This window comes from Sander lucioperca, chromosome 19 (assembly GCF_008315115.2).
Source record: "Sander lucioperca isolate FBNREF2018 chromosome 19, SLUC_FBN_1.2, whole genome shotgun sequence".
Lineage (NCBI taxonomy): Eukaryota > Metazoa > Chordata > Actinopteri > Perciformes > Percidae > Sander > Sander lucioperca.
This window is the reverse complement of record NC_050191.1, coordinates 22,126,354-22,150,268: the sequence shown is the minus strand read 5'-3', so window position 1 is coordinate 22,150,268 and position 23,915 is coordinate 22,126,354. Positions and strand designations below refer to the sequence as shown.

The window sequence follows — 23,915 nt, the reverse complement described above, 5'->3', positions numbered from 1 at the left end:
GAGCTGTCGAACATATTGACTAACTGGTTCGGAAGGTGTTTATGCAGCCTCTTAAGACAGGTTGGGGGGGATTTTAGCAACCATGCATAGCTTAAAAACAGCTAAAGAAAGGAAATCAATCCCAGAGCAGATTTGCATATTGTGCATGCATGATCTTGGGCAGTGAGATGGGTTGGTCCACCACTTTGGTCCAGACTGATATCTCAACAACTATTGGATAGATTGCCTTGAAAGCTTGTACAGATGTTTGTGATCCCCAGAGGATACATTCTACTGACTTTGGAGATCCCCTGACTTTTCCTCTAGCGCCACCATGAGGTTGACGTTTGTTGTTTTTAGTACATTTTTTGACAATTGGATGGATTATTGCATTCCTCTGTCCATTATTCAAACCCCCCCCCCCAAGCTGAGATTGGATAGCTGATGTTCTTTCCGGCTCTATCTCAAAAAAGAAAACACTCCCTTTTATATGTACTTGAGAGCCAGTGAGCATTTTTCTTTGTATAAATGACACTTCCCAATCCCAATGTCAAATTCTCATAGCTACAAACATATGAAACATTTTTCAGAAACGGTTTCATCCAGGGTGCTGTGCCACATCTGCTTAAACTCCAGACTGGACATCACATTCAGTTTTATAGAGTTCTTTCCATGTCTGTCCTTTTTCCCCCTTTTAAATGCGAGCCTGGGACCTGATTTGGCTCCCGAATCGATACATGCCTCTGTCAGTTAGGGGATCCATCTATGGACTGGCTGGCGTGAAATGCATGTGTGGATGTGTGACCGTGTCTTTTTATGCGAGTGCTCTTGAGAGCGAAGGAGACACAAAGAGGGAGAGAGCCGGTGCAATTTAAAATTGAGTAAAACAATGGTGAGCCAAGGTTTCATTATCCTCAAGGCTACTGTATCCACACAGTCGGCAGCTTGTTCATAGAATGGATTTTACAACAGCCCTAAAAGCAACACAGACGAATGTGTGATTTTTTTATTATTATTTTTTTTTTTACAGCAGTGCACTGCTCGGTGAGACAAATGCTTCAGTGATCTCACGTTGCTTATACATGAATTTTGCAACATAACGCATGGATTTTAACATTTAAGTAGAGCAATCCAATAATACATTACTGTTTGCGTGGGTAAGCATTTTTCCATACAAATTAACCTGTAAATGACACTTCATTCAGTGGACCCCAGGGTAAAAAGGGGAGAGAAAAAAAGTGACATGCAACATTGCATCGGTTACAGGTACAACCCCTCCCTCGTGAGATGCAACAAAACCTCTCACCTACAGCCTCAGCATTTCCCTATACGCAGCCAAATGGTGGTGCATTTCTAAGGGCCACGAGGCTATTTCTTTTTTTTTTTTTTTTTTTATAAAGCTGAGGTGTCAAAACAGGTATGTCATGGTTGGATACCCTTTTTAATCTGTGTCTCTCTCCCCAAGAGGCTTCCAGTCTGCTGACAGCCTTCCTCTTTCTTCGCTGCACTCACTCACGCTTTCTCCTCCATTTTGTACCCATAAGAAGGGAACAGAATAGTCCCTACTGCCTTTTAAACCGCCGTGATCTATTTGTTCTCATTGACTCTTTTTAATTACAAGACCGGTTGTGTTATTCAGTGTGTGAGCGTGTGCAAGGACAATGTTTTTGTATTACAGTAGGGCTGTACATGTTCCACTTCTAATTTACATTTACAAAAAAAAATAAAAAAACGATTTCTCGATTAAAGTAACCAACGTCTATAGAGGATAGAGGAGGAAATAGCATGATGATTTAATTTTCTGCACACTGAGCTGTGTGTGTGTGTGTGTGTGTGTGTGTGTGTGTGTGTGTGTGCGTGTGCGTGTCAGCCTGAGCTCCCAGACACTCGCCTGTCACTCGGTGGATGATGAATACAACTGCAACCGGGCATGTGGGACATGTATGTGTGTGTTTCCCATTGATAAAATATAAGGGACATGCATGCATCCAGCTTTTAAATTAGGTTCTCTTTTCTTCACCGAGCATGAGTGTGCGTGTATTTGCTTTCATGCACACTCTCTTTCATCTTATCGGAAGCTTCGGTAGCAAAAACAAATCTGTCAGAAGAAGGTGAAGCATATGCAATATATTGTCCCACTTTGTTCTGGTATGAAAGTATCTGTTTTTTTTTAGCACAAACACACAAATGGACACAGCCTCACCTTTTGCTCATTACTGTTGTTGATACCATACTTTAAAGCTTACTGTATGTAAAATAACGGGACATTTCCATCTCTCTTTTTGTCACAGAGTCATCGATCCTGTCGTACGACGGCAGCATGTTCATGAAAGTGGTGATACCAAACGTCATGCACACAGAGGCCGAGGACGTGTCCCTCCGCTTCATGTCCCAGCGGGCGTTTGGCCTGCTCATGGCCGCCACGTCCAGCGAGTCAGCGGATACGCTGAGGCTCGAGCTAGACAGCGGGAGAGTCAAACTGACGGTCAACCTAGGTATCGTATAAACCGTCCCCGTTGGCTCACCTCCCCTCCAATTCAAGAAGAAGCCTCACTGTCTTTGTGTTTTCTTTTGTTTTCATTTTCTTTCTGGTCCAGACATGATATCAGACCTAACACACACTAAGCCAGTTTTTGTAGTTTGTCTTTGTAGTTGCATGTATTGTTTTTGACTTGCCTGGACTGTACATTTTTCTGCCTTGATGCTTAGATGTCTTTGTAGACTTTTATATCCATCAATCTAACACGTAACAAAGTTATCCATGCTCTGCAGCACATCTTTTGAACGGATCATAGATCATTTTAGTCATGCTCATTACTGTGTACAAATACAGCATTTTACTTCTTGAATTACTCTTAATAGATGGCACTGTTCTTCTCACACATGCATTAATTCGGATAGCAACATTTTAGATAATATTCCGCCATCTAGTCAGAACTGCAGGTATACAGTAAGCGTCTGTACATTTAAGTGCTGCACTGATGCATTCCTATCACATGGGTCTGTTCTTGTGGTCTTTTTTTTTTTATTATTTATTTTTGCTCATAGCAGGTTCATGTTTCTCTCCGTCCATTAGTAACCCTTGGTCTAGCTGGCATCTCCCATGCCTTGTTCAAAGATGGCACTCACCCCCTTCAAAGGCCCCGAGCCTGCGGCCCGTCTGGCAAACAGCCCGATGCCACAGCACCCAGCGCGCCTGCAGATGGTGGCACAAGTGGTACATTTAAGTAGAGTGCCGGCCTTTATACCAGTGAGCCTAGAATATATACTCTCCACATAAAGCATATGTTCCCACAAAAGATCTGAATGTAACTCATGTATAGTATATACATGTAGGCACTCTGCTACCACAGCTGCCAAAAACCTGGAACACCTGTAATCCATATTTCATGTTTTAAATGTGCAATGTGGTCTTTTGGACCTTTGAAATCTAAATGAATTTAAGATTCTAACAAAATCCATGTAATGCACATTAATGTTATAGTTCATAATTACTTGTAACTTACACAGGACCCTCTGATAGAAGGTCTCTTTAGGCCTCTGTACGGTGTTGGTGCTACGTGGCTCGAGGCTGTTTGTTCCCACTTTTCTGTTGCGGTTGACGGCACATGACCACCCTGGTCACATGGATTTCAACCTGCACCTGCCAAACACAGGTTCAATACTCTCCCGTAGATGGAGAGATTTAGTTAGGCATGTAAGCCTCAGTTTTGATGACAATTCATACAAAATGGCTAAATTTACAACCTTTAGTGTATAAAAGATAAATATTATAGATATATTTTGGCTCTAGTTGCTGGGTTACAAAATCAATGTGGCCATTAAATTCCAAGCGACCATTTTTCAAGTCAAAATGTAGCCAAACATGAACCAGTACAGTAATATTAGCCAGCATTGGTACAATATTATTGGCTACAGCATTGATAGTAATTTAATAGAATTGGATTGGGATTAAATTGGATTTCCAGTATCAGTATAGCGATATTGACCATCAGTAGCCAACCAGGCTAAAATGGCCGCCGGGGTCATGTGACCGTCCCCGGAAGGTGGCTTTTCTTGCTCTTGGTTGTCTGCAGCTGTAACCTTGAAGGATGCGATTTCATCTGTCACTTATTCTCCCCTCCCCATCTAGACTGTGTCAGGATAAACTGTAACTCCAGTAAGTCAACATTCTTCTTCTGCAGCCTTCTTCCTACAATCAATGTTTGATCATAGCTTGTGTGCTAGATTTAAGGGCAGAAATGTGTGGATGCAGGGGGACTGATAAGAGGATTTTTCAGATAAGAGGAGGGGGGAAAAAAAGAATAGCCAGAGATTAAAGTTATGCAAATCTGACTTCATGTACTCTATGTATTTTAAATGGCCCACTTTCCAAATTGATTCAGGCAGCTAGTTCTTAATCTTTCCCTGTATGCCTATAGCTACTCGCTGAACATTTACACTTTCAGACTTTATGGGCTATATTGTTTTCCCAAATACACTGTAATACAGTATATTGCTGTGTGTCTCACTTGCTTTGTTGTCTTTGCCCTCCTTATTTTAACACATATGGCAGTATATAGGCCTATAATGTGATATATAGATGGTGTTAGCAGACATGCTGTTACTCATGAAGGGGACTCTTATTTTTCATTATTTTCACAAGTGCTCACAGCCTTGTAGAGAGAGAGAGAGAGAGATTAAGAGAGAGAAAGAACAAAGACTTAAAAGGGGGTTCAGGTATGTGTGTGAGTGAGAACAGATTGTAGACCTTTGTTCATACTGATTGATTATTGGCATTAATTAGTGATCCAGTGCACACGTGCTGCAAATTCAAACTCTAAAGGAGATGCTTTTATTTTATTAATTTAATATTTTTTTTAGATTCAGTTCATTTGGTTTTGCATAGTGTCACTGTAAATTAATCTTTCAAATCTGTCATTTAATTTTTATTTTTTTTTACTAAATATTATAGTTAATTAAGTTTAGTTAAGTCTGCCTTTTAATGCAGTCAGACACAATATAGTATACTACCGATCACAGCATTACACAGTGGCCTGGATACAAGCCACAATGTGCCAAATATTCAATATTTTAAAAATTCAATATTTAGAATTTTTTATCAAAGTCACAACGAGGATACTTTCCTAAATTTGAGACTTTACACTAGTATTTGTCTACAGTTCTGGGTCCATTAGAGTTCAGACTTTTTCTCCAAGGAGACATTTTTTCCCCACACAGCACCAGGCAACAATGGACAACAGGAGTTTAGTCATCAAATTAAAATCCTAAATCTAGTCTACAAATTACTTTAAATGACTACTGCTGAACACTGCTTCTTTGGATTTAAACCCTGTGTTCGGTTCAATATTATTCACCAGATTCAGGATTGTGAGTTGAGTGGGTCTGGATTGCCCTCTAGTGGTTAGTTACTAGAATAACTTACACAATCTCCACAGGCCTGTTGTCATGACAGCTACAGTGAAACTGCAGTACGAGTTGTGACCTTTTGTAAGTTAAAGTATAACACGGAAGGATCATTCAAAGTTTCTAAACTACAGAATATAAGCAAGAGAGAAAGAGACAGTTGTATTAAATTACACGTGAACTCTTAGTCACAGCTTTTGAGTCCTTGTATGAGTAACAGCAAATGTTTGCTTTTATCTTGCTGTCAGTTGTGATTTGTTGTATTGTTTTCCTCTGTTGTCAAATCAAAACCAAATTTTTGTTTGGAGAGTAAGACTACTATCTCCATATGATAAAGATTTTATTTTAAATCTGACTACAAATATGGTTTAAAATTAAAAAAAAAAAAAAAAAAAAACTTTTCCTGGTTGATTTTTCCAATCTGTTGCATTAGTTGTGAAAACAGAGATTTGGTTTGTGCTTGTGCTTCCCCCGTCCCTTGACTAACTAACCCTCCTCTTCAGGCAAGGGCCCTGAGGTTCTTTATGCTGGACAAAAGCTCAACGACTACGAGTGGCACTCAGTACGAGTGGTCCGCCGCGGTAAAAACTTCAAACTCACTGTGGATGACGACATGGCTGAAGGTATTATTCTCGTGAACTCTTTCTTTGCTAATTTACAACATTCATGATGTGCATGATCATACAATTTTCCTCTTTCTCTCTCCTTTTTTTTTGGGGTGGAAGACAGTTCTAATCTCTTTGTCTGGGTTTATAATCTGTCACTGATGCCTTTGTAGGATTCAGCCAAGTTAGATTTCATAAGGGGTAATACAAATACTGGCAAAATTGCTTTTGCCGTGTTTCTGATAATTAATAATATAGTAATACTGACCTAAAGTAACAATTTATTGGTCTTTGATTTCCCCATTTTTTCCCCCACATTTTCTCTTCCCTCTTCCATCTCAGGTCAGATGGCGGGCGATCACACCCGTCTAGAGTTCAAGAACGTGGAGACGGGCATCTTGACCGAGAGACGCTTTGTCTCGTCTGCTCCCTCCCCCTTTATTGGGCATCTTCAGGTATGAAGCAAAACATCACGACGCAGCAGATGCGTTATTTCAACAAACGTTAGTCACAGATTAGTGTTGCATTGACAGACCTATCTCCACAGGGCTGTGGAGTAAGGTCTGGCTACACCACACATACATTCTAGGATAGGAGAAAAAAACACTCTGGGTTGTTTGCATTTCTTTAAACCAATCACAATCGTGTTGGGCGGCGCTAATCTCCGGACTCAGCGACGGTGGATCTGCAAAATGGTCCTGGAAAGGAACTTGATTTCGTGGAACATTTGCACCCAGATAAAAGAAAACGTTAACTGTTCACACAACGTAACAACAGTAACGTGAGCTATTTAAATTAGCTGAATACATGGTTAGACGTAATTTGCTCTTACCAGTGCATCACTGTGTGTACTTTGTCCAGAGCAATCCTGCCATTAGGTCCCAAACGTAAATCTTTACAATCATTTACCAAAAGAACGAAGCAGGCCTGCCTTATTGCATGATCCACATTTTTTTCAAAACCTGACATTTTCAGCATGTAGCTTGCTAGCTCGAAGGATGCTGTTGCTTTCTTTAGCAAGTTTTAGCCAATATTATTCATCATCTTGGCCACATCTTTGAGAAGTATTTGACAATATTTCTTATTTTTCTTAAATGAGAGGTAGAGTACTGTATTTGCACGGAATATAAAATATGTTTATCTCCTTGGATTAGGTATGACTACTCAAAACACAATATTGGAGGCTTTGCGTACTGTGTTACCATGGCAAACTTGAGTCAATTAAATTTAACAAATGTAATTAAAGTCGGCTTTACGATTGATTTACAACAACACCGTCTCTCAACAACTCTCCCCACAGAGCCTCAAGTTCAACGGCATGCAGTACATCGACATGTGCAAGAACGGGGATATCGACTTCTGCGAGCTCAACGCACGCTTCGGCATACGCTTCATCATCGCTGACCCCATCACATTCAAGACCAAGGGCAGCTACCTGGGCTTAGCCACTCTGCAGGCCTATACCACAATGCACCTCTTCTTTCAGTTCAAAACCACATCGCCTGACGGTTTCATCATCTTTAACAGCGGGGACGGGAACGACTTTATTGCTGTGGAGCTGGTCAAAGGGTGAGTGCGACAGTGACGATGCCAGCATGTTGATGTTTTATTCCGTGGCTGTAGTTCAGAGATAATTATGAAATTAAAATAGTAGTGTTGATGTGGGTGTAGTTTGTTTCTTAAGGCATTATGATTTCAGCAGTTGAGTCTGACCCAACAATCAATCCCAAGTCTCTGTCGCACCTTTTGTAAGCTTGTAACAAACATCCTCGTGTTGCAGCGAAGATTTCTTTCTTTATCAGTTTAACTCCCATTAGTGTCAGAGCAACGCAAGGTGATTGTGAGAGTTTTTCCAATTAATGTTAATCAGTCTGGGAAGATAAAAGGAGACGTACTGCAAACCGCACACACATTTACACTAACAAACCCTGATGTATTCATCTGCTGCGCTTGTCCTCTGCCAGGTTTATCCACTATGTGTTTGACCTGGGGAACGGGCCAAGTCTGCTGAAGGGGAACAGTGACAACCCACTGAACGATAACCAGTGGCATAACGTGGTCATCACGAGAGACGCTTCCAACACACACACGCTCAAGGTGGACACAAAGTCAGTCACCCAGAATGTCAACGGAGCCAAGAACCTCGACCTCAAAGGTACGACCCGGGTTGATTTATGGACTGTATAAGTCAAACCAAAACATCTTGATTTCTCACCGTTCATTCCGTTTGGTTTTTATTAGTTATTTGATGCTATAAAAACGGGATGAAACGTCATGATTGACAGCTGTGATTGACTTGCGATTGGTCGGACGGGTGTATATCGGGCGGGACTTCGATACCGCCCGATCAGTACTGCGCAGACTCTGGCTCCAAAATTACAAAATGGCAGCGCCTGTATCCGGGATATTTTGGCTTCACTTTCGTACAGTGGGAGGAAGTGGAGATGCGATGTCCATCTTTATATACAGTCTATGCTACCACATTGTTTCTTTCGGAGAAATTAAAATGATTGTCTTTATGATGAAGGTGTAAGAATGTCATGCAATGGCAACAGCATGCCCAGCATTATACCTACACATGACTCGAGCCAGCCGAGTCATAAATCAGATTTCTTTTTTTTTCGTGACTACTGTATGTCACAAAAAAGTGTTACAGCAAATCAACTTGATTTCCTGACAGAGCATATACTTTAAATTAGTAGTACTTAAACATTTTGATTAAAAGTCCACATATGAATTTTCGACAAGAGATTTTAAGTATCCCTGCTTTAGACGGACAATAGGTAATAACTTGGATTATCACATACTATAGGTGCATGGTTTCAGTGCAGTTTCATTTTTGTCTCAAATCGTAGGCATCTCTCCTTGATCCGCTAGCTGCCTGCCCCCTGGATCAGCCCAGTCTCATGGCAGTTCGTGAAATGGTTACATTATTGAATCTGTTGATTCGTGAACAGGACATGATGATGTCGTTTTTTTCGTGTGGTGATTACAAATTTTAATTTAATGTATTTAAATGGGAAGCATGTTTTGTAATCACAGCACGACAACGGTAGGGACTAGTATGAATAGCAGAAAATCCGCGTAGGGAGGTTGTTCGGGGTGGTGGATGGGTCAAACAATACAGGACTTTCACCCTGGAGACTGGGAATCGCATCCGGAGTGTTGCAGTTCCTTTCCGCGTTATTCTCTTCCTAACCACAACCGTCCCGTTGTTTCATGTCCCCGTTGTTGCGTGCCACAGAGACCGCAGATCGTGTCCCTGCGCCCGGGGATCGCGTCCCCCTGTGGCGGTACCCGTTGTTGTCGCCGCCGTGTGGCGTTGAATTTCCCCGTTGTGGCCGTGTGTGGCGGTCCGTCCTGTTGTTGTCGCCGGCGTGTGGCGTTTATTTTCCCCATTTTGGCGTTTAATTTCCCCGTTGTTGCGTCCCCCAGAGCAGCCCAGTGTCATGGCAGTTCGGGAAATGGTAACTTTCGAAAATCGTGACCTGTACACGAATCAATAAATCAAAATAACGTGACTATTTCCTAAATTTCCTGCCGTTGAGACCGGGTTGCCTGGATACACTGTGAAAAAGCCCGGTCTTAGGAGACAACACAGGGGTCGTCAAACAAACACTAGAGGCACAGGATAGGCACCAAAATACAACAAACACGTTGACATTCAAGATTCATTGTGTAGCCTCAGAATAAAAAAGACAGTAATCTCAATCAGTAAATGTGTCAATAATAATAATAATGAAGACTTCATTTCATCCTATGATAAATGCTTCTTTACATCACACGAAAGAGGTTATCATTGAATTGAGGTTTACTTAAAAAATAAAGAAATTGTTTTTATTTTGAAAGAAATTATTATTACAAAACTCAAACTCACTTAAATACTCGCGTATGTTTTCTCCCTTCAGGCGACCTGTTTGTTGGAGGTTTGGGACCCAACATGTACCAGAACCTCCCTAAGCTGGTGGTTTCTCGGGAGGGCTTCCAAGGCTGTTTGGCCTCAGTTGATCTCAACGGCCGTCTGCCAGATCTCATCAACGACGCCCTTTTCCGCAGCGGGCAGATTGAGCGTGGCTGTGAAGGTACAGATGGCCTGTTGCGTAAAAGAATCATGACCTGCCGTGTGAGATGTATTAGTCTAATTAGAAGGCTCTTCAGTAGCCCTTAAAGCCACTCGCTGGCATTATTAATCCCATTTATTTTCTCCCTTCCTTCGCCAGGCATTTGTCACATCATAGGAAAATACAAATAATTTGTCTTTCACATCTTTTTTTTTTTCTTTTTCTCTAATAATGGCTTGTTAACTTTTTATGTTGCATCAATATATTTAAAGATAAATGGAAGTACGGAAACCTGAATAACCTGGTAATGAACAAATTAACAAACATCCTGTTTACCCAGATTATGAAAGAAAATGAAACTAAAACTTGAGAAAAAAAAAATATTTTAAATGTATTGCACAGTAAAATGGTGCTACTTGCAGTCAAACACTCACCGCCTGCCTTTTATTCTTCACCAGCACCTGAAATCTCCATCTTAATGCAAACTAGCTTTTTACTTTTACAGAATCCAAATAAGCTGCTGCTGATGTGTTTGCACAGCGACACAATTATTAATTTGATGTCTCTTTATTCTTTATTATTTTAATCACAAGTCAATCTCATTTGGCTTCAGGCTGTTTAAATCTATCTTAGATATTCTAAAGCATTACTTTTTCCAATTTAAAATTCTATTGTGTCCAAATACATGATGTCCCTTGTGTATGGTGCGGGCCTCTGCATAGCCTCTTACTCTAGAGGGCAGCAGAAGATTAAGATAATTTCAAAGTAATGCACAGTGGTCTTTATGAGCAAAACAAGATTTGGCCATGATTTTTAAAGCCAAAATCACACTTAAAAATATATTTTATAACAAGAAAAACCACCATGTAGGATCTTTCTCAGGAGCTGAACCCTAACTAACAAATCAACACACCCGCTCTCCCCTGTTGCACTCTGCCAAAGTGACAAACTTACTTGTACAAGTTTAACGAACACTAACAATGCTGGTCCCTCACTAACCTTTACTCTTGTTTTTTTCGCTCTGCTCTGTTCTGTTCATTTTCTTTCTGCGCTAACAAAGTTGGTTTCACCAAAGCCGACCTGCAAGGTAGAGGGTTAAACTCAGCCTCTCTGAGGCCTGCTCGTCTGAAAGTCTGCTGTGTGCAATGCATCGTGGGTGTCACCATGGCAGTAATGTTCCCTTGGTGCCGCAGAGGTGGCTCGCTCTCTGAAAAGAAAAACAGAACACGAAGATAAAAAAAGCGATAGAGAGACTTCTGGCAGACAAAACAACTGATTAAGCAACTAGAGAAATAAAAATGGATTATTGCGTGGTTACTGCATTTTCATGCTACAGCACTGCTGCAGTATGAATGTAGCCATACTTATGTTTGATTCTAGCACATTTAACTGAATATAACATGGTCTTATAGCATGTTTTCTTCCCTGCTAAACACCAGGCTATGTATATCCATTATTGATAAAGTTGCAAAGAATTTGAGTACACAGTATAAAAAGAGAGTAAACAGATTCGGTAAGATAAGTGATGTAAATATATGGCAGTCATATAGTATAAAAGCAGCGCTAAATTTGACAATTTGTCTGAGCACTGTGTCTACTATGCCAGTTGTGACACATTACAGGCCGGCATAGACCGCAGAAAGAGGCTGTCACCGCACATCTAAACATTGGCGCGCTTTCTGATGTCAGGCCCCTCTCCCTGTCTCTATCTCTTTTTTTTTCTTCTGAAAACCTATCATGTGTGCTACTTTCCCCAGCTGAGAGTGTTTTTCGGAGCGCGAGCGACCTCCTGCTGCAACGCTCAAACGCAGCGAAATCCTCCATCGCTCACGCTGACAAACGAGCAGCGACGTGCGCATGCAGACACGAGATTCCCGCTGATACGATACAGAAATCCATGTATGCGCACAGTGTCAAGGATGCCTGGTTGACTGCCATCACCGTACATTACACAGTAAATGCACTTTCAGCTGGCAAACTAGTTCTGTTCTCCACTTCAAATGTCTTTCTTCTCTTCACATTGTCTTGCACAAGACAATTGACACCGTTTACTTGCATTTGTCTGCCATTTATTTGGACTATTTATTTAATTTGAATTTATTTACTTTTGTTTTCTTTACAATGTGGTTATCAGAAGGGTTTCTGTCAAGGTTCCCCCTTCCCCCGTGTCTGTCTGGACTCCGGCGGGGGCATTGTTTATCTTGTTATCTATGCTGTGCGCTTGTCCTTAACTGCATTCCCTCTCAGTATAAGTATTCAAAGGTAAGAGCCATGTGTGGTGTAGAAGAATAGCAAACACACATCCAGTTTGACTTTGAATACCCTCCTCAACTCCTGTCCGACTGAAGTGCATACACGACGATATGCACTACGTGTTCCCAAGTGCTCATTGTCTTTCTTTCCTCGTCTGCTCTTCATGAACTCCGTCTGTCTAGTGTGTCTAGTTTTCACCGTGTATTCTCAAAGTGAAAGAGATGTTTGGAAAGAAAATTGCCAGGGCCCCGTTAATGGCATTTATTTTGTATAAATGGGTATTATCTAATGGAGTTTTTTTATCCATGAGTCATTTGTTAAAAGGTTATTTTTTGATGTCTCGTGTTGCTTGTTCAGAGGGAATGCAGCGTTTGAAGTTTTACTCTGATAAAACTTTTTTATTTTATTTTGGATTACTTGTTGGAATGATGAAAATTGCATGCATGTCCACCTGCACACACTGTCAAGAAAAAAAGAAGGAAATGAAGGGACGTTGACAGTGCCATCACATCAGCCCAGCTGTGGTACAATTTGTCTGCTGTAGCATGTCTTGAATGCAGATTAGAACTAAACTAGCATAGCATCCTGCACAGCAGTTTTTTACAGCAATTAACTCAGAAAATGCCGATGCTCCCACTGAGAAGCGTGCTGTTGATCCTGAGAAAAACTTCTGCTTCGGCTTGCCACTGCATTTGCCGCTTTACCCAGCATGAAACAGGATTCCCCAGACTGTTTTAAATGTGTTGTACTCCAGGTCAGGCTTCCTGTGGTGGCACTGTTTGCTTCCTTGTTCTTCGTTCTAGGCCCACATACTGTATATCTATTTCTCCCGGGTGCATTTCTCCTGCATGGGTCCTGCATTGTTAAGGCTCAGCAGTAGCTCTTATTGTTGCCTGACTGTGCTCCTGTGGTATCTCTTTCTTTCTTTCTCCCCCCGCCTTTTGTCCAGGCCCAAGTACGACCTGTCAGGAAGACTCGTGCGCCAACATGGGTGTGTGTATCCAGCAGTGGGAGAACTTCACTTGTGACTGCTCTATGACGTCTTACTCGGGGACTCACTGCAACGACCGTGAGTACCACTTCAGATTTACTTGTTTTATGTGTATTATATATGTATCCTGTGGCTCTGAAGGGAGCTATCAAGCCTGAGGAAATTACTCAAGTGACGTCTATTAGGTAATATTGGCTTAGACTTGGACAACATGGGCACTCACCAGCCAGGGATTGTCTTACAAAACTCAAGTTGCATTATGGGAAGTAAAGGATCCAATTTCCAATCCAGCTTAACCCATATTAGGAAGTAAAAGTCTGGATATCTCAGCCGCCGCTGCTGCACCAATTTGGTCTCTTGCAAGTCCCTTTTACAGTATGGAAGTGCCATGCTAAATTGTGGGAGCACTCCTTAAACATTGTGTGCATTCAGTCAACACCAGGCACACACATATTGCACACACAACTGCCATATTTCATTTTTATCACATAACCATATTCTGTGTATAGAAGTGCATAAAAACACATTATTATGATACGCGCAGTCATTTCCCCCTCATAAAAACTACAAACACACACACACACACACACACACACACACACACACACGCACATAAATTGGATGCACCTACTGTATGGAGCCGTGCCATCCTCTCTGCAACACTGAGCACCATATCCTTGACTCAAGGACTCTGGGGCAGTTTCACTCATGTGCTTATTAAGCCTTTGTCAGATTTGCTGCATGAAAGTGGAGCTGAAAGCTTCATGTGATCTTTAAATGAAGCCACTGAGAGTTTGCAGGCAATTGTTGAGGGTTGTTTTTTTTCTGCTGCAATGCAGGCAATTTGTCGTGACAAATGCTTCATGTCCTGAGCTTTCACGTTTTGGGCTTCGGAGTGAACGGCTGTGACTGATGATGTGTAAAATATCCACTTCTGCCTCAATCGCCTTTTCATAAACACCCTTCAAATAGCTATCGCAGTCGAAGTGTGTGTGTGTGTGTGTGTGTGTGTGTGTGTATCTCTTATCCCCATGACGACAGGGGACTTCCCTTCAGTAATCACGGTTGGCGGCCTTTCATTTAGCGGTTAATAGTCGGGGCATACTGCTGCTGGGCCAGACTAATGAGGTGGTAGAGGCTGTTAGGAGAGCTGCTCTCTGTGAGTGCTGGCATCCCCTAATCATCCAGCCCTTTCTGATGTTAGACCCGGCCACTGTGTATGACTTCATATCTTCAATTTTATTTTTTCTCTCTCTTTTTTTTTTTTTCGCCCCTCCTTCTCACTCTCCTCTTTTTCTCCCTCTGCGAAAGATCATCTGACTTAATCGTGTCCACGCAGGGCGAATAATTGACCCCAGTTCTTTCTCGGCGATGGGAGCTGTGTTTATGTGTTAATTAGTGTTGAGAAGCCCTCATTATTTCACCTCTTGCTGCTGCCTGGGATGACATAGAGGGAGCTGTCATTGATTTCTGATCAACACAGGCATATTTCGTCTCGAACCACAAGAGCTTGGATAGTGAGTTATTTTGCATCCCATGACAGTGCAGGTTTAAGTCTTAGTTCTCCTGTTCCTGGTTTTGGAGATAGATGTTCACTAATATTGACTGAACTGTCCAAGCGTATAATAGCATCCTTAAAAGAGTGATATTGCCCTAAATGGGAATTTTGTAGTTGATTTTCTTTCTCTTTCAGTACTCTTTCAAGCTCCTTTTTCATTTCCTCTGCTAGAAATAAGAAAATAAACAATACAGAGAAGTGAAAAGGATAGCGAGGCAAAGTCAGACAAAGAGACAGTTTGGTTCACTGAAGTTAACATTTCAGGAAGTGCACACACAGGTCTATATGAGACCGTCTGTCCAAGATAAGGGGTCTAAGTTTACTTCTCTCGGATTGAGCCAATCTTCTGATGTTGACTGATGACAGCCTGTGTCCCTGTGAGGCTTCATGAGCTCAGCAGTGCAGTCATACACCACCAGGTGGCAGTAAATCCATAAGCAGGACCGCACACTCTCCCTCCGCGCTGCTGCGAGAGAATGAGATGCAATCCCTCGACCATGAAATCAGATTTCCTGTTATTTTCCTCCACTGCTTTGCCTCTTGTACTCTCTCTCTCTCTCTCTCTCTCTCTCTCTCTCTCTCTTTATCTATCCCTCACTACAAACACACACAGCCCATCCAATTTCTAGTTATGGATCATAGAGAGAATATTGTGCGATCTCCTACACAATGCAAAATCTAATGTAGTACAATGCAATCATATTGCCAACAGTTTTATCGTTCAATTGATGTAGCTTGGTAAAAAATCAAAACGGCAAAGAGGGTCTTTGCCTTGTGTTCGCGTGTGTGCTTTGTACGACTGTGCGACTGCCTTTTATTCATTGAGCAGCACAGCGCTGAGAGAGAGTTTTTTAATTAACAATGTGGCAGTGGAGCCTCTCCCTCTGTTTCTCTCAGTCTCTCCCTCTCTGATACAGTAGCTGGCAGCAAATATCAGTAATTGTCTGCTTCTCTGACTCCGTCTCTACCCATTGTCCAAATGAAGAAACTTGAACAAAGTAAAGTGAACATTTCTGCCAGTGAAGCCTCTCGCAGTTTCATCTGTGCGGATTGTTAGCGTTGAGCCTCCGTGCCCCCTCTGCACTTCTCCATTGTAGCCAACAGGGCTCTACGTGGCGGAGGGAAGAAAAAGAATAAAACCTCAGCAGACAAAAACTATCTACACTCCTTCCATTTATTCTTGTGTACCCCTGCAGCCCGCACATTGTCACTGCACACCTTTACTTATGGGAACAAGACACAAAGGAAATTTGCAGTGCTCTTTGCATCATACAGGCCATTTTCAAAGCCACTTGGGCAATCTGGAGGTACATATAGTGCCGAGCACTGCTTTTAAAAAAGGGGTGTGGGGGGGGAGGGGGAGAATGAACTCTTTTTATAGCATTTTCATCCTGCTCGGTTCTGGCTCACTGCTTTTGTCATGCTCATCTCCATCTCCCTGTCGTCTCCTAACATCCCCCTCCTTTTTATCTTTGTCTTTTCTCCTCCTCTGTGTTTTCGGAGCGGACCTCTCCCTATCAGGTTCTATGAATACCACATATTTTCATATAAATCCAAGGACATGGGAGCTGTGAGCCAAGCAAGAACAGCAGCGGACACCCCTCTTCCACATCCAGAGCAATTACTCAACTTACGTAATAGAATTATCTCTGCAAAGGTCGCTGCATTGTTCCACAGTCAAGAACATGGTAAACAAACAGAAAGAATGAGAGTGGAGAAAGGGAGCTGAAGACAGGCAGCAGAACACTGTTCGTCAGTTTGACGCTGACATCAGTAATTGCTTAGATAGATTTAGTGATGAATTTCTCTGCCAGTGTATTGATCCCAATCAACCCTCTGCTCCTGCTCAACCCAATGTCCCTGATTCACTTTTCAAGGCATGTTCAGAGGGCTGTAACAATATCTGGCTAACTGCTTACACTGCTTATGACACAGCAGCGGCATTCCTCCCTTCACTATTTAAAAGAAAATAATCATGGCATTCGCCTCGTAGTTATTTCCTCCTCCGCTCGGAAGGAGCGAGGAGAGAAAAAAGAAAGGGACAAAAGAGGTTCGGGGGTTGAGAAACAAGCTGTGTTTCCTTTCCGCAATGTTCGAAAAAACCAACAATAATAACAGCATTTTCCCTCTATTGACTGAGCCACACAAGAGCGCTATTCACTTTGACGTGACGTCAATGATGAGTGAAGGTTTTAGATAAATAAGCAAATGGGTAAAGACACACACACATGCACAGACGGCTGGTTTCTATAGACCTCCTCACAGTGATCACCGGAGGAGCTTTCATTGGAGCGTTGAATAATTCAACCTGCTGTCTGTGAAACCATGGAGCTTGGGTTAGTTTCAGCTGGGCACAGATGTAGTGGTGGCAACTTTAGACATGGACATCTTTTTCAGCCAGTGAAAGCAATCGATATTAAGATTAATCAGTAAAAGAGAGCAGTAGACGGGGACAAATAGATGTGAAATGCAGCGTATATAAAGTTTTTTTTACACATTGTGTAAAAGTATCTTTTGGCTAAAGAGAGTTTATAAATGGAGCATAGAGATATGAGAACATTTGCCTATAAATACCACAGGTAGATCAGAAATGGGCCAAAAGAGATCCATAGAGGATGATTTGTCCTCAGGGCACAACCTATCCCAAAAGCACACTTTGGAATGATATCACTTTCTTTGTTGTAGTTGTGGCATATATGTTGGCTAAAAATGACTGAGGCATCACATCATCCCGTGGCTTAAACAGCCCCTTAACAGCTGTCTGCAGTACCATCACAAAGGAACATGTTTTGGATGATGGAGGTTTGCTGCTTTGAGGAAACAGCTCAGTTGTTGTGTAGTTGTGGCTCAAAGAAAGAAAAATGTAATTGCCCTACATCAACCCGGTGGAATTGCCCGAAACGCATACATACACAAGAGTGTGCAAACATAAAGTTGTCCCTGCAGGGTTTATAATCACTCTTCCTCTCTCCATCATTTTATCACTCCTCTTCCTTGTCTTATGATATCTGTATTAGAACCCGAGCTGCATGTCCAGCCTTTGGGGGTCTAACAAGCTGCCCTGCTATTGGCTGATCAGGCTAATGATGCTTGCCCAGCACTGCATCATGTCACTGTGATAAGAGTGGATGTCGCTTGTGTCAATCGATGTGTCACCGCCGTGCTCAGAGCCGCGGTATAATTGGATATATGCGGTGCTGTGGAGCCTAAACGCTCCAGGGCCAAGATGGAGGAGAAGAGTGTGAGATGTTGCTCCTCCATGATGAGTGTTAATAAATTGGTGTGTTGACGAACAGTTTTCAGTATCTTTGGATCATTTATTTTTATTTTCACATGTGGATATATTGCTGTATTTATGAGCCATTAGTCTTATTGCATGATTATTTCTTGGTAGTTAACTTGTTCAATATTTCTATATATAAAAAATGGATCAAATGACCAAATGAAGTGAACGGTGTCGCTTGTAATAACAGACCCCTCGTTGTTTTAGTATTGTGGCCCACAACACTGTTCTCAGTTAAGGCGCCCTGTGGAATTTAACTTTAAACAAATAGAAGATAGTCTCCCTTACTGTAACAATACTCATTGTGTGTCTCCTTGAGGTCTAACAAACATGTTGAGTGCATCTAATTTGAAATGCCGTTTTCTTGTTTATGTTTCTTGGTGCAATACCGCCACCATTTGTCAATGAGTAGAATATATTAAAACCAACGGCTGAATGTAAATCGAGTAGTTTGCGTGGCTCTATGGAGCTATAAATAATCAAAAATTCCATAGGTTACCAAATTTAAACTTTATTTCCATCTCTAGCAGGCAGCTATTTTCAGCCAAAAAGCTCTGATAACCCAACTACTGTATACACGACCTGCCCAGCACCAAATTGTAGATGGACAAAGTTAGCAGCAAGCTAGTGAATATAGCATTTAGCAGCTAAAAATCTATATATTTATCTCAGAAGTAGGCGGAGAACAAAAAGCTACTATAAAGACAGTGAATATCGGTCCTCCTCAGGCCAGCTATAGCAACTTTATAAGGTGATATCACGTCAATGTTGCGTTTTCAGCTTGTTTTGCTGCCCCCATGTAGGCAAAAATAATCCATATAAGGCAGTTTAAAGTAAGCTATCTTAGCATAACCACTCTTGGCAGGAGGCAACAGCTCCAACAACTCCCACAAATTGTCCCATTACATTTTTAAGATTTAAACAAACCAGATACAGTATGTTGATTAGGGAGCAAAAAGGGCTTTTCACACGGGGAGCGACACTTCGCCTGCGTAGTCGCGTGGATCCGCGGGGGGGCACTACACTCGACAACGCTCCGCGATTAAACGCCAGGCGATCAATGTGTGGTAACCATGGTGATTCTGTGCAATACTGTATCCCTGACGTACAACTGAATGACATTAGCTGACTGTGGTATCATATATCCCTAATCACAGGTTGATTTATAACAAATGGTGGTAATCCTAGTCTTTCCTTACCAAGGATTGTTAATGTTGATAGCTAAAGTTAGCTAAATTACATAGTCATAATTACGGACATTACTCGATAAATCCAGTCTTGTGCCGATGCTCTGACAAGCAAACGCCCCGCTGTCTATGTCCTGATAACTGTTTAGAAAACCGTTTTATATTTTAGGGAACTCACAAACAGCAAGAATCTGTCTCTCTTCATTCATATGCGCTGCGCTTCGCTCGTGTAGGGAAAAGTTCAACACAATTCAACTCTTGCGGCGGGCGTGTGCATGTGATGAGCATGAACGCTCCCCATGTGAAAAGCCCTTTAGGTGTAGGGATGCACTTTTTTGACTTTGGACAGAGCCAGCTGTTGTCCCCTGCCTCCAATCTTTATGTTAAGCTAGGCTAAACACGTCCTGACTCCAGCTCCATACTTAACACAGACATCACAATATCTTGTCATCTCACAATCGAAAAGAAAGCAAACAAAATGTTGAATCATTTCTTTAAGACAGACCAGGAACATAATAGTTACCAACCTTATATCGTAGCTGTTGCACCTAGGAGAAGATGTGGAAGTTCTCCTGCTGTGATAAACAAAATCATGACTTCCAGTCTGGAACTCCTCTTTCTGCAAACTGCATCGGTTAGCGAATGAGAGAGATGTTGTATGGAGAGGGAGGGAATGATTGAGTTGAACACATTACAGACAGTTACGATGAGGGGCATCCATCTGTTTTGGTGCCAGCCGGGTAACCTTGAGGCTGTCGGAGCGTTCCCAGCACCCACCCTGGCCCTCGCAGGCTGAGAGCCCAGCCACAGACACATCCATCAACACATGTTCCTAGACACATTTCAGGAGCAGCGGCAACACATACAAATCACCCAATCAATACCTCGAGCGCCTCGCCCCAACTTCAGGGTTTTGGGCAGGAAGTCGCACGCATGTTTTTCTTTTGCAGCCGTGATATTTCTTTTTGCTCTGGTCTTTCGTTCATACCTGTTTATTTCATAATCTTTCTTACCTGTCGCCCTGTTTTTGATCTGGTATTCTAGTAAAGAAGATGAAATGATATTTTCTTTTAACCGTTTGTTATCCCTGTGTGAAAACAATTACACAATGTCAGAACAATGTGTAAAAATGTATGCTTTGGTGTTGAAAGGCCACACAAATAGTAATTTGTCATTGGCAGACAGCATGCTTTGCACTCAATTGCACAAGCGAGTACAGTACATATACAATACACCACCCCCCAATCAACACCAATTTAGATGTGCATGGATCAAACAGAAAGGTGAGTTTGTCTCATTCTATCGGTCTATTGTTCTTGTTGCACTCTCCCTCGTTTCTATCTTTTGTCTCCCAGCAGTGAGGCTGATAGGTAGTCATCACCGGTAGGGAGCTAAACCACTCAAAGCAGACAATGAATAAAGCTCTCCTCTGTACAGCACTTAACAGGAGGGTACTTCATCAAAAACAAGGGGCACTGGATCTACCAGACCCTGTTCGTATTCATCTCGAATCAGAAGATGATCCAACTGCGTCTCTGACTGCATTTCATCAAGTGTCAGGCTTAAGTAGACTCGATAATAGGCAGTACTGTACGTCTGATGTCTACTGAGAGTCACCTTTTAACATTTATACTTTAACATGGGTACACACTAATCCTTTTCAGGTAATTGCAAGAACCTGGTCTGACAACTAGAAGGTATAGGTTTACCCACCCGTGGCTGGCACGTCATTCAGTTGAGGTCGCTCATCGGAAGGCTGTGGGATAAAGCGGTTCGGCCCTTCGAGCTTGAAACGAAAATTGCACTTGCACTTTGATAGCTTGCAGCTATTAATTTCTACCATCAACAGGCTCTCAACGGGAGAACCCTGTGTTGCATGCATCTGAAGGGCACTTATATCAGGAATATGCTCCTGTGTGGGGGGCCAAAACGTCCATCCACAGTCTCCATCAGATGAAACTGATGATTTTCATCAGGTGAAGGCATTTCAAAGGCATTTCAAAGGCAATTACCTCTGACATTTTTATTTCCGAAGAGAACAGGCAGTCCACTCCCACTCACTATACTGAGACGCACTGAGTTCATAGGCGTCCAACTCTAGAAAAAAAGGAAGGATATTTGGAGCACTTTAAAGGTTCAGTAGGTAACTTTTATTGAAATATTTTTGTCATATTTGCTGAAGATTATAACACTATATTCTGACAGGTTGTTTTCCTTATGCCATTCGGAGCGCCAGATGATGATCTGATTCATGTAGTACTGTCAGGATATAGTGACAGTTTGAGAAAATATGACAAAAAGTAATATTTTATCAAAGTTACCAACGGCAGCTTTACGGTCTTGTCGTCCCTGTTGGTTTAAAAAGTAGTTGACAGAACACTCTTATTACAAGGTTGTTGTTTTGGAGCTTCTAAGCTTTCGAGAAGTCTTTTAAGTGCTTTTTTCTTTTTTTTTTTATTATTTAGTCTTTGAAAATGCATGTTGGCCTGTGGCTCAGGAGGAGCGGGTGGTCTGTTGACTGTTGCCGCTTCAATCCCTGGTTCATCTTGTTTATATGTCAAAATGTCCTTAAAAAAAAGATGCTGAACCTCCGGATGGTTAGGCCAGTGTCTTTCATAGCAGCTCGGATGCCATCAATGTGTGTGAATGGGTGAATGAGAGGCAATTTGTAAAGGCCTTTTTAGGCTAAGAAGGAAAAACTCTATATAAGTGCAGTTCATTTACCATTTAAATGCACAGTAAGGAATGTGTTGGACCCATGGGTGTATTACTAGAAATGGATACCGTGTTCCCAGATGGTGCCCCATTCATTCCAAGTTTTTTCACTTACATTTTTTTTCAGCCTTTCCTGGGCTTTCAGCGTTTTTGTGCCAATGGAGCATGCAGTGCTGATAGAGACATCCTCTGGCCGAGGAACTCCGGCCTGTTTGGTCCCCACACACAAAAATGACATGCAAATATTTTATATTACATTTACTTTTTCTGAACGGTTTCAAATTGTATTTGACCCAATGGATCTAACTCTGAAAATATTAAGTCAAGTGCATTCATCAATTTACAGACGTTCATTTAGAGAGAAAGGTTGGTTGTTTAACACCCACAAAGTACCCTTTTGTCGTTGACAAAGATTGGATGAAGTAACGTATATGGGTGTGGTTAGATGACTGAGTCTGCAAACCAAGCATACTGTAGTACTTCAGTATGCTGTATCTTAGCCCTGCCACCAGAAATAGGATAAAGCAGCCCAATATGGTCTTCTTTATTGGCAGTTAAACAAATGACTTGGACAGTCCTTGCATAGTCGCTGGTACTCACTTTACTGAGGGTGTTTATCCCGTCTTGGTAGCTCACACAAACAAGGAATGATGCATGTTGTGATACTGACGTCTGACCAAACACTGTATGACCACAGTGTTTAAAGCTGAGACTAATCACACGCTCAGTGCTTAATGTTCACCTCCCTAGGGCTGGGTACCAAATTCAATACTTTTTAGGCACCGACCGAATTACCTCTAAAAGTATTGAGTATCGAAAAATGCCTCGTCATTCAATACCCAATTTAAATACCTAAGGAGTAGATCTCATCAGTGTCAGTGAGCCAATAAGCATGCAACATGCTTCTACCAAGATCTAATGTTACACGTCACAGAGACAGGCAGGGAAAACTCTAGGTTATGACTGGTCTCACGTAGTAGGAGCTGAAAAATAAATAAAAATGTGTGCCGTAATGTTGCACTTTTTTTCTTCTTCTGTTTTTATATCATTGGGATCGAAAAAAGTATCGCTTAGGAACCGGTATCAAAGTCATGGTGTTGGTATTGGTACCTGTATCGAACATTTTTGAACAATACCCAGCCCTATCGCCCCCTGATAATTAATCATGCTCTGACTCAAAGTTTTTGCCTCTCTTTCTCTACGTCCATCCTGTCTTTCTACTACTTTGCTTCACACCCCTTTTTTATTCCCTTTTTCTCAGCTTCATAGCTATGCCTGTGACTACTGTGTCAGCAGCTTCCTAGTTCATCACTTAGCCCTACACAGATGGTGCTCGCTCGCAGACTTTCACGGTAGATTGTACTAACTTGCTTTAGGAGTTTGCAGCCATAGCCTACAGATTTCACACCTGCCTCTATAGGAACCATCAAGGCAACCTGTTTGATTATTTTATTGCTGTCTGAAGTGCAGACAGGTGCAACATATCGAAACGATGTTTATGCTAAATGACAGTTCTACTCTTTAGTGTTAAAGTTTATTCGAAACTATTTGCTACAGTATATCTCTAAATAGACCCTTTCCAGAAACACTATGCAGTATCCATACTAGTTCATCTTAATGCTATGATCTAATCCTAACATTTCAAACATACCTGATCAGTTTTCTTTAGCTAAAGTGCAATCATTATGGCTTTAAGGTTCGTTTAATATGGCCTCCGCCTCTTTACTACTCTCTGCTGTCTCTGTAAAGCTTCCCATTATCTTCCCTATGATGTAAATGGACATTACCTTTTTAAAAATACAATTCACTAGTTCCATATTTTAGTAGTATTTCCTCCAAAGTGACTCATATTTAGCCTACTTGAGGAAACATGACAT

The 23,915-nt window shown here is 41.8% G+C and overlaps 1 protein-coding gene across 19 annotated transcripts in view; it reads left to right on the top strand.

Moving 5' to 3' along the window:
• Window positions 1–23,915, top strand: part of nrxn3b (neurexin 3b) — a 326,116-nt gene that overhangs the window by 124,457 nt on the left and 177,744 nt on the right. For 10 of the 19 annotated variants that reach the window (XM_031287985.2, XM_031287987.2, XM_035995711.1 and 7 more), the window contains 9 exons: window positions 2,271–2,474; window positions 4,112–4,138; window positions 5,889–6,008; window positions 6,333–6,445; window positions 7,291–7,559; window positions 7,955–8,145; window positions 9,899–10,072; window positions 11,112–11,138; window positions 13,254–13,373. In XM_031287985.2, the coding sequence (XP_031143845.1) occupies window positions 2,271–2,474; window positions 4,112–4,138; window positions 5,889–6,008; window positions 6,333–6,445; window positions 7,291–7,559; window positions 7,955–8,145; window positions 9,899–10,072; window positions 11,112–11,138; window positions 13,254–13,373 (1,245 nt within the window). The remainder of the gene's footprint in view (window positions 1–2,270; window positions 2,475–4,111; window positions 4,139–5,888; window positions 6,009–6,332; window positions 6,446–7,290; window positions 7,560–7,954; window positions 8,146–9,898; window positions 10,073–11,111; window positions 11,139–13,253; window positions 13,374–23,915) is intronic. The other 9 variants (XM_035995714.1, XM_035995716.1, XM_035995713.1 and 6 more) reach the window with 3 other exon arrangements.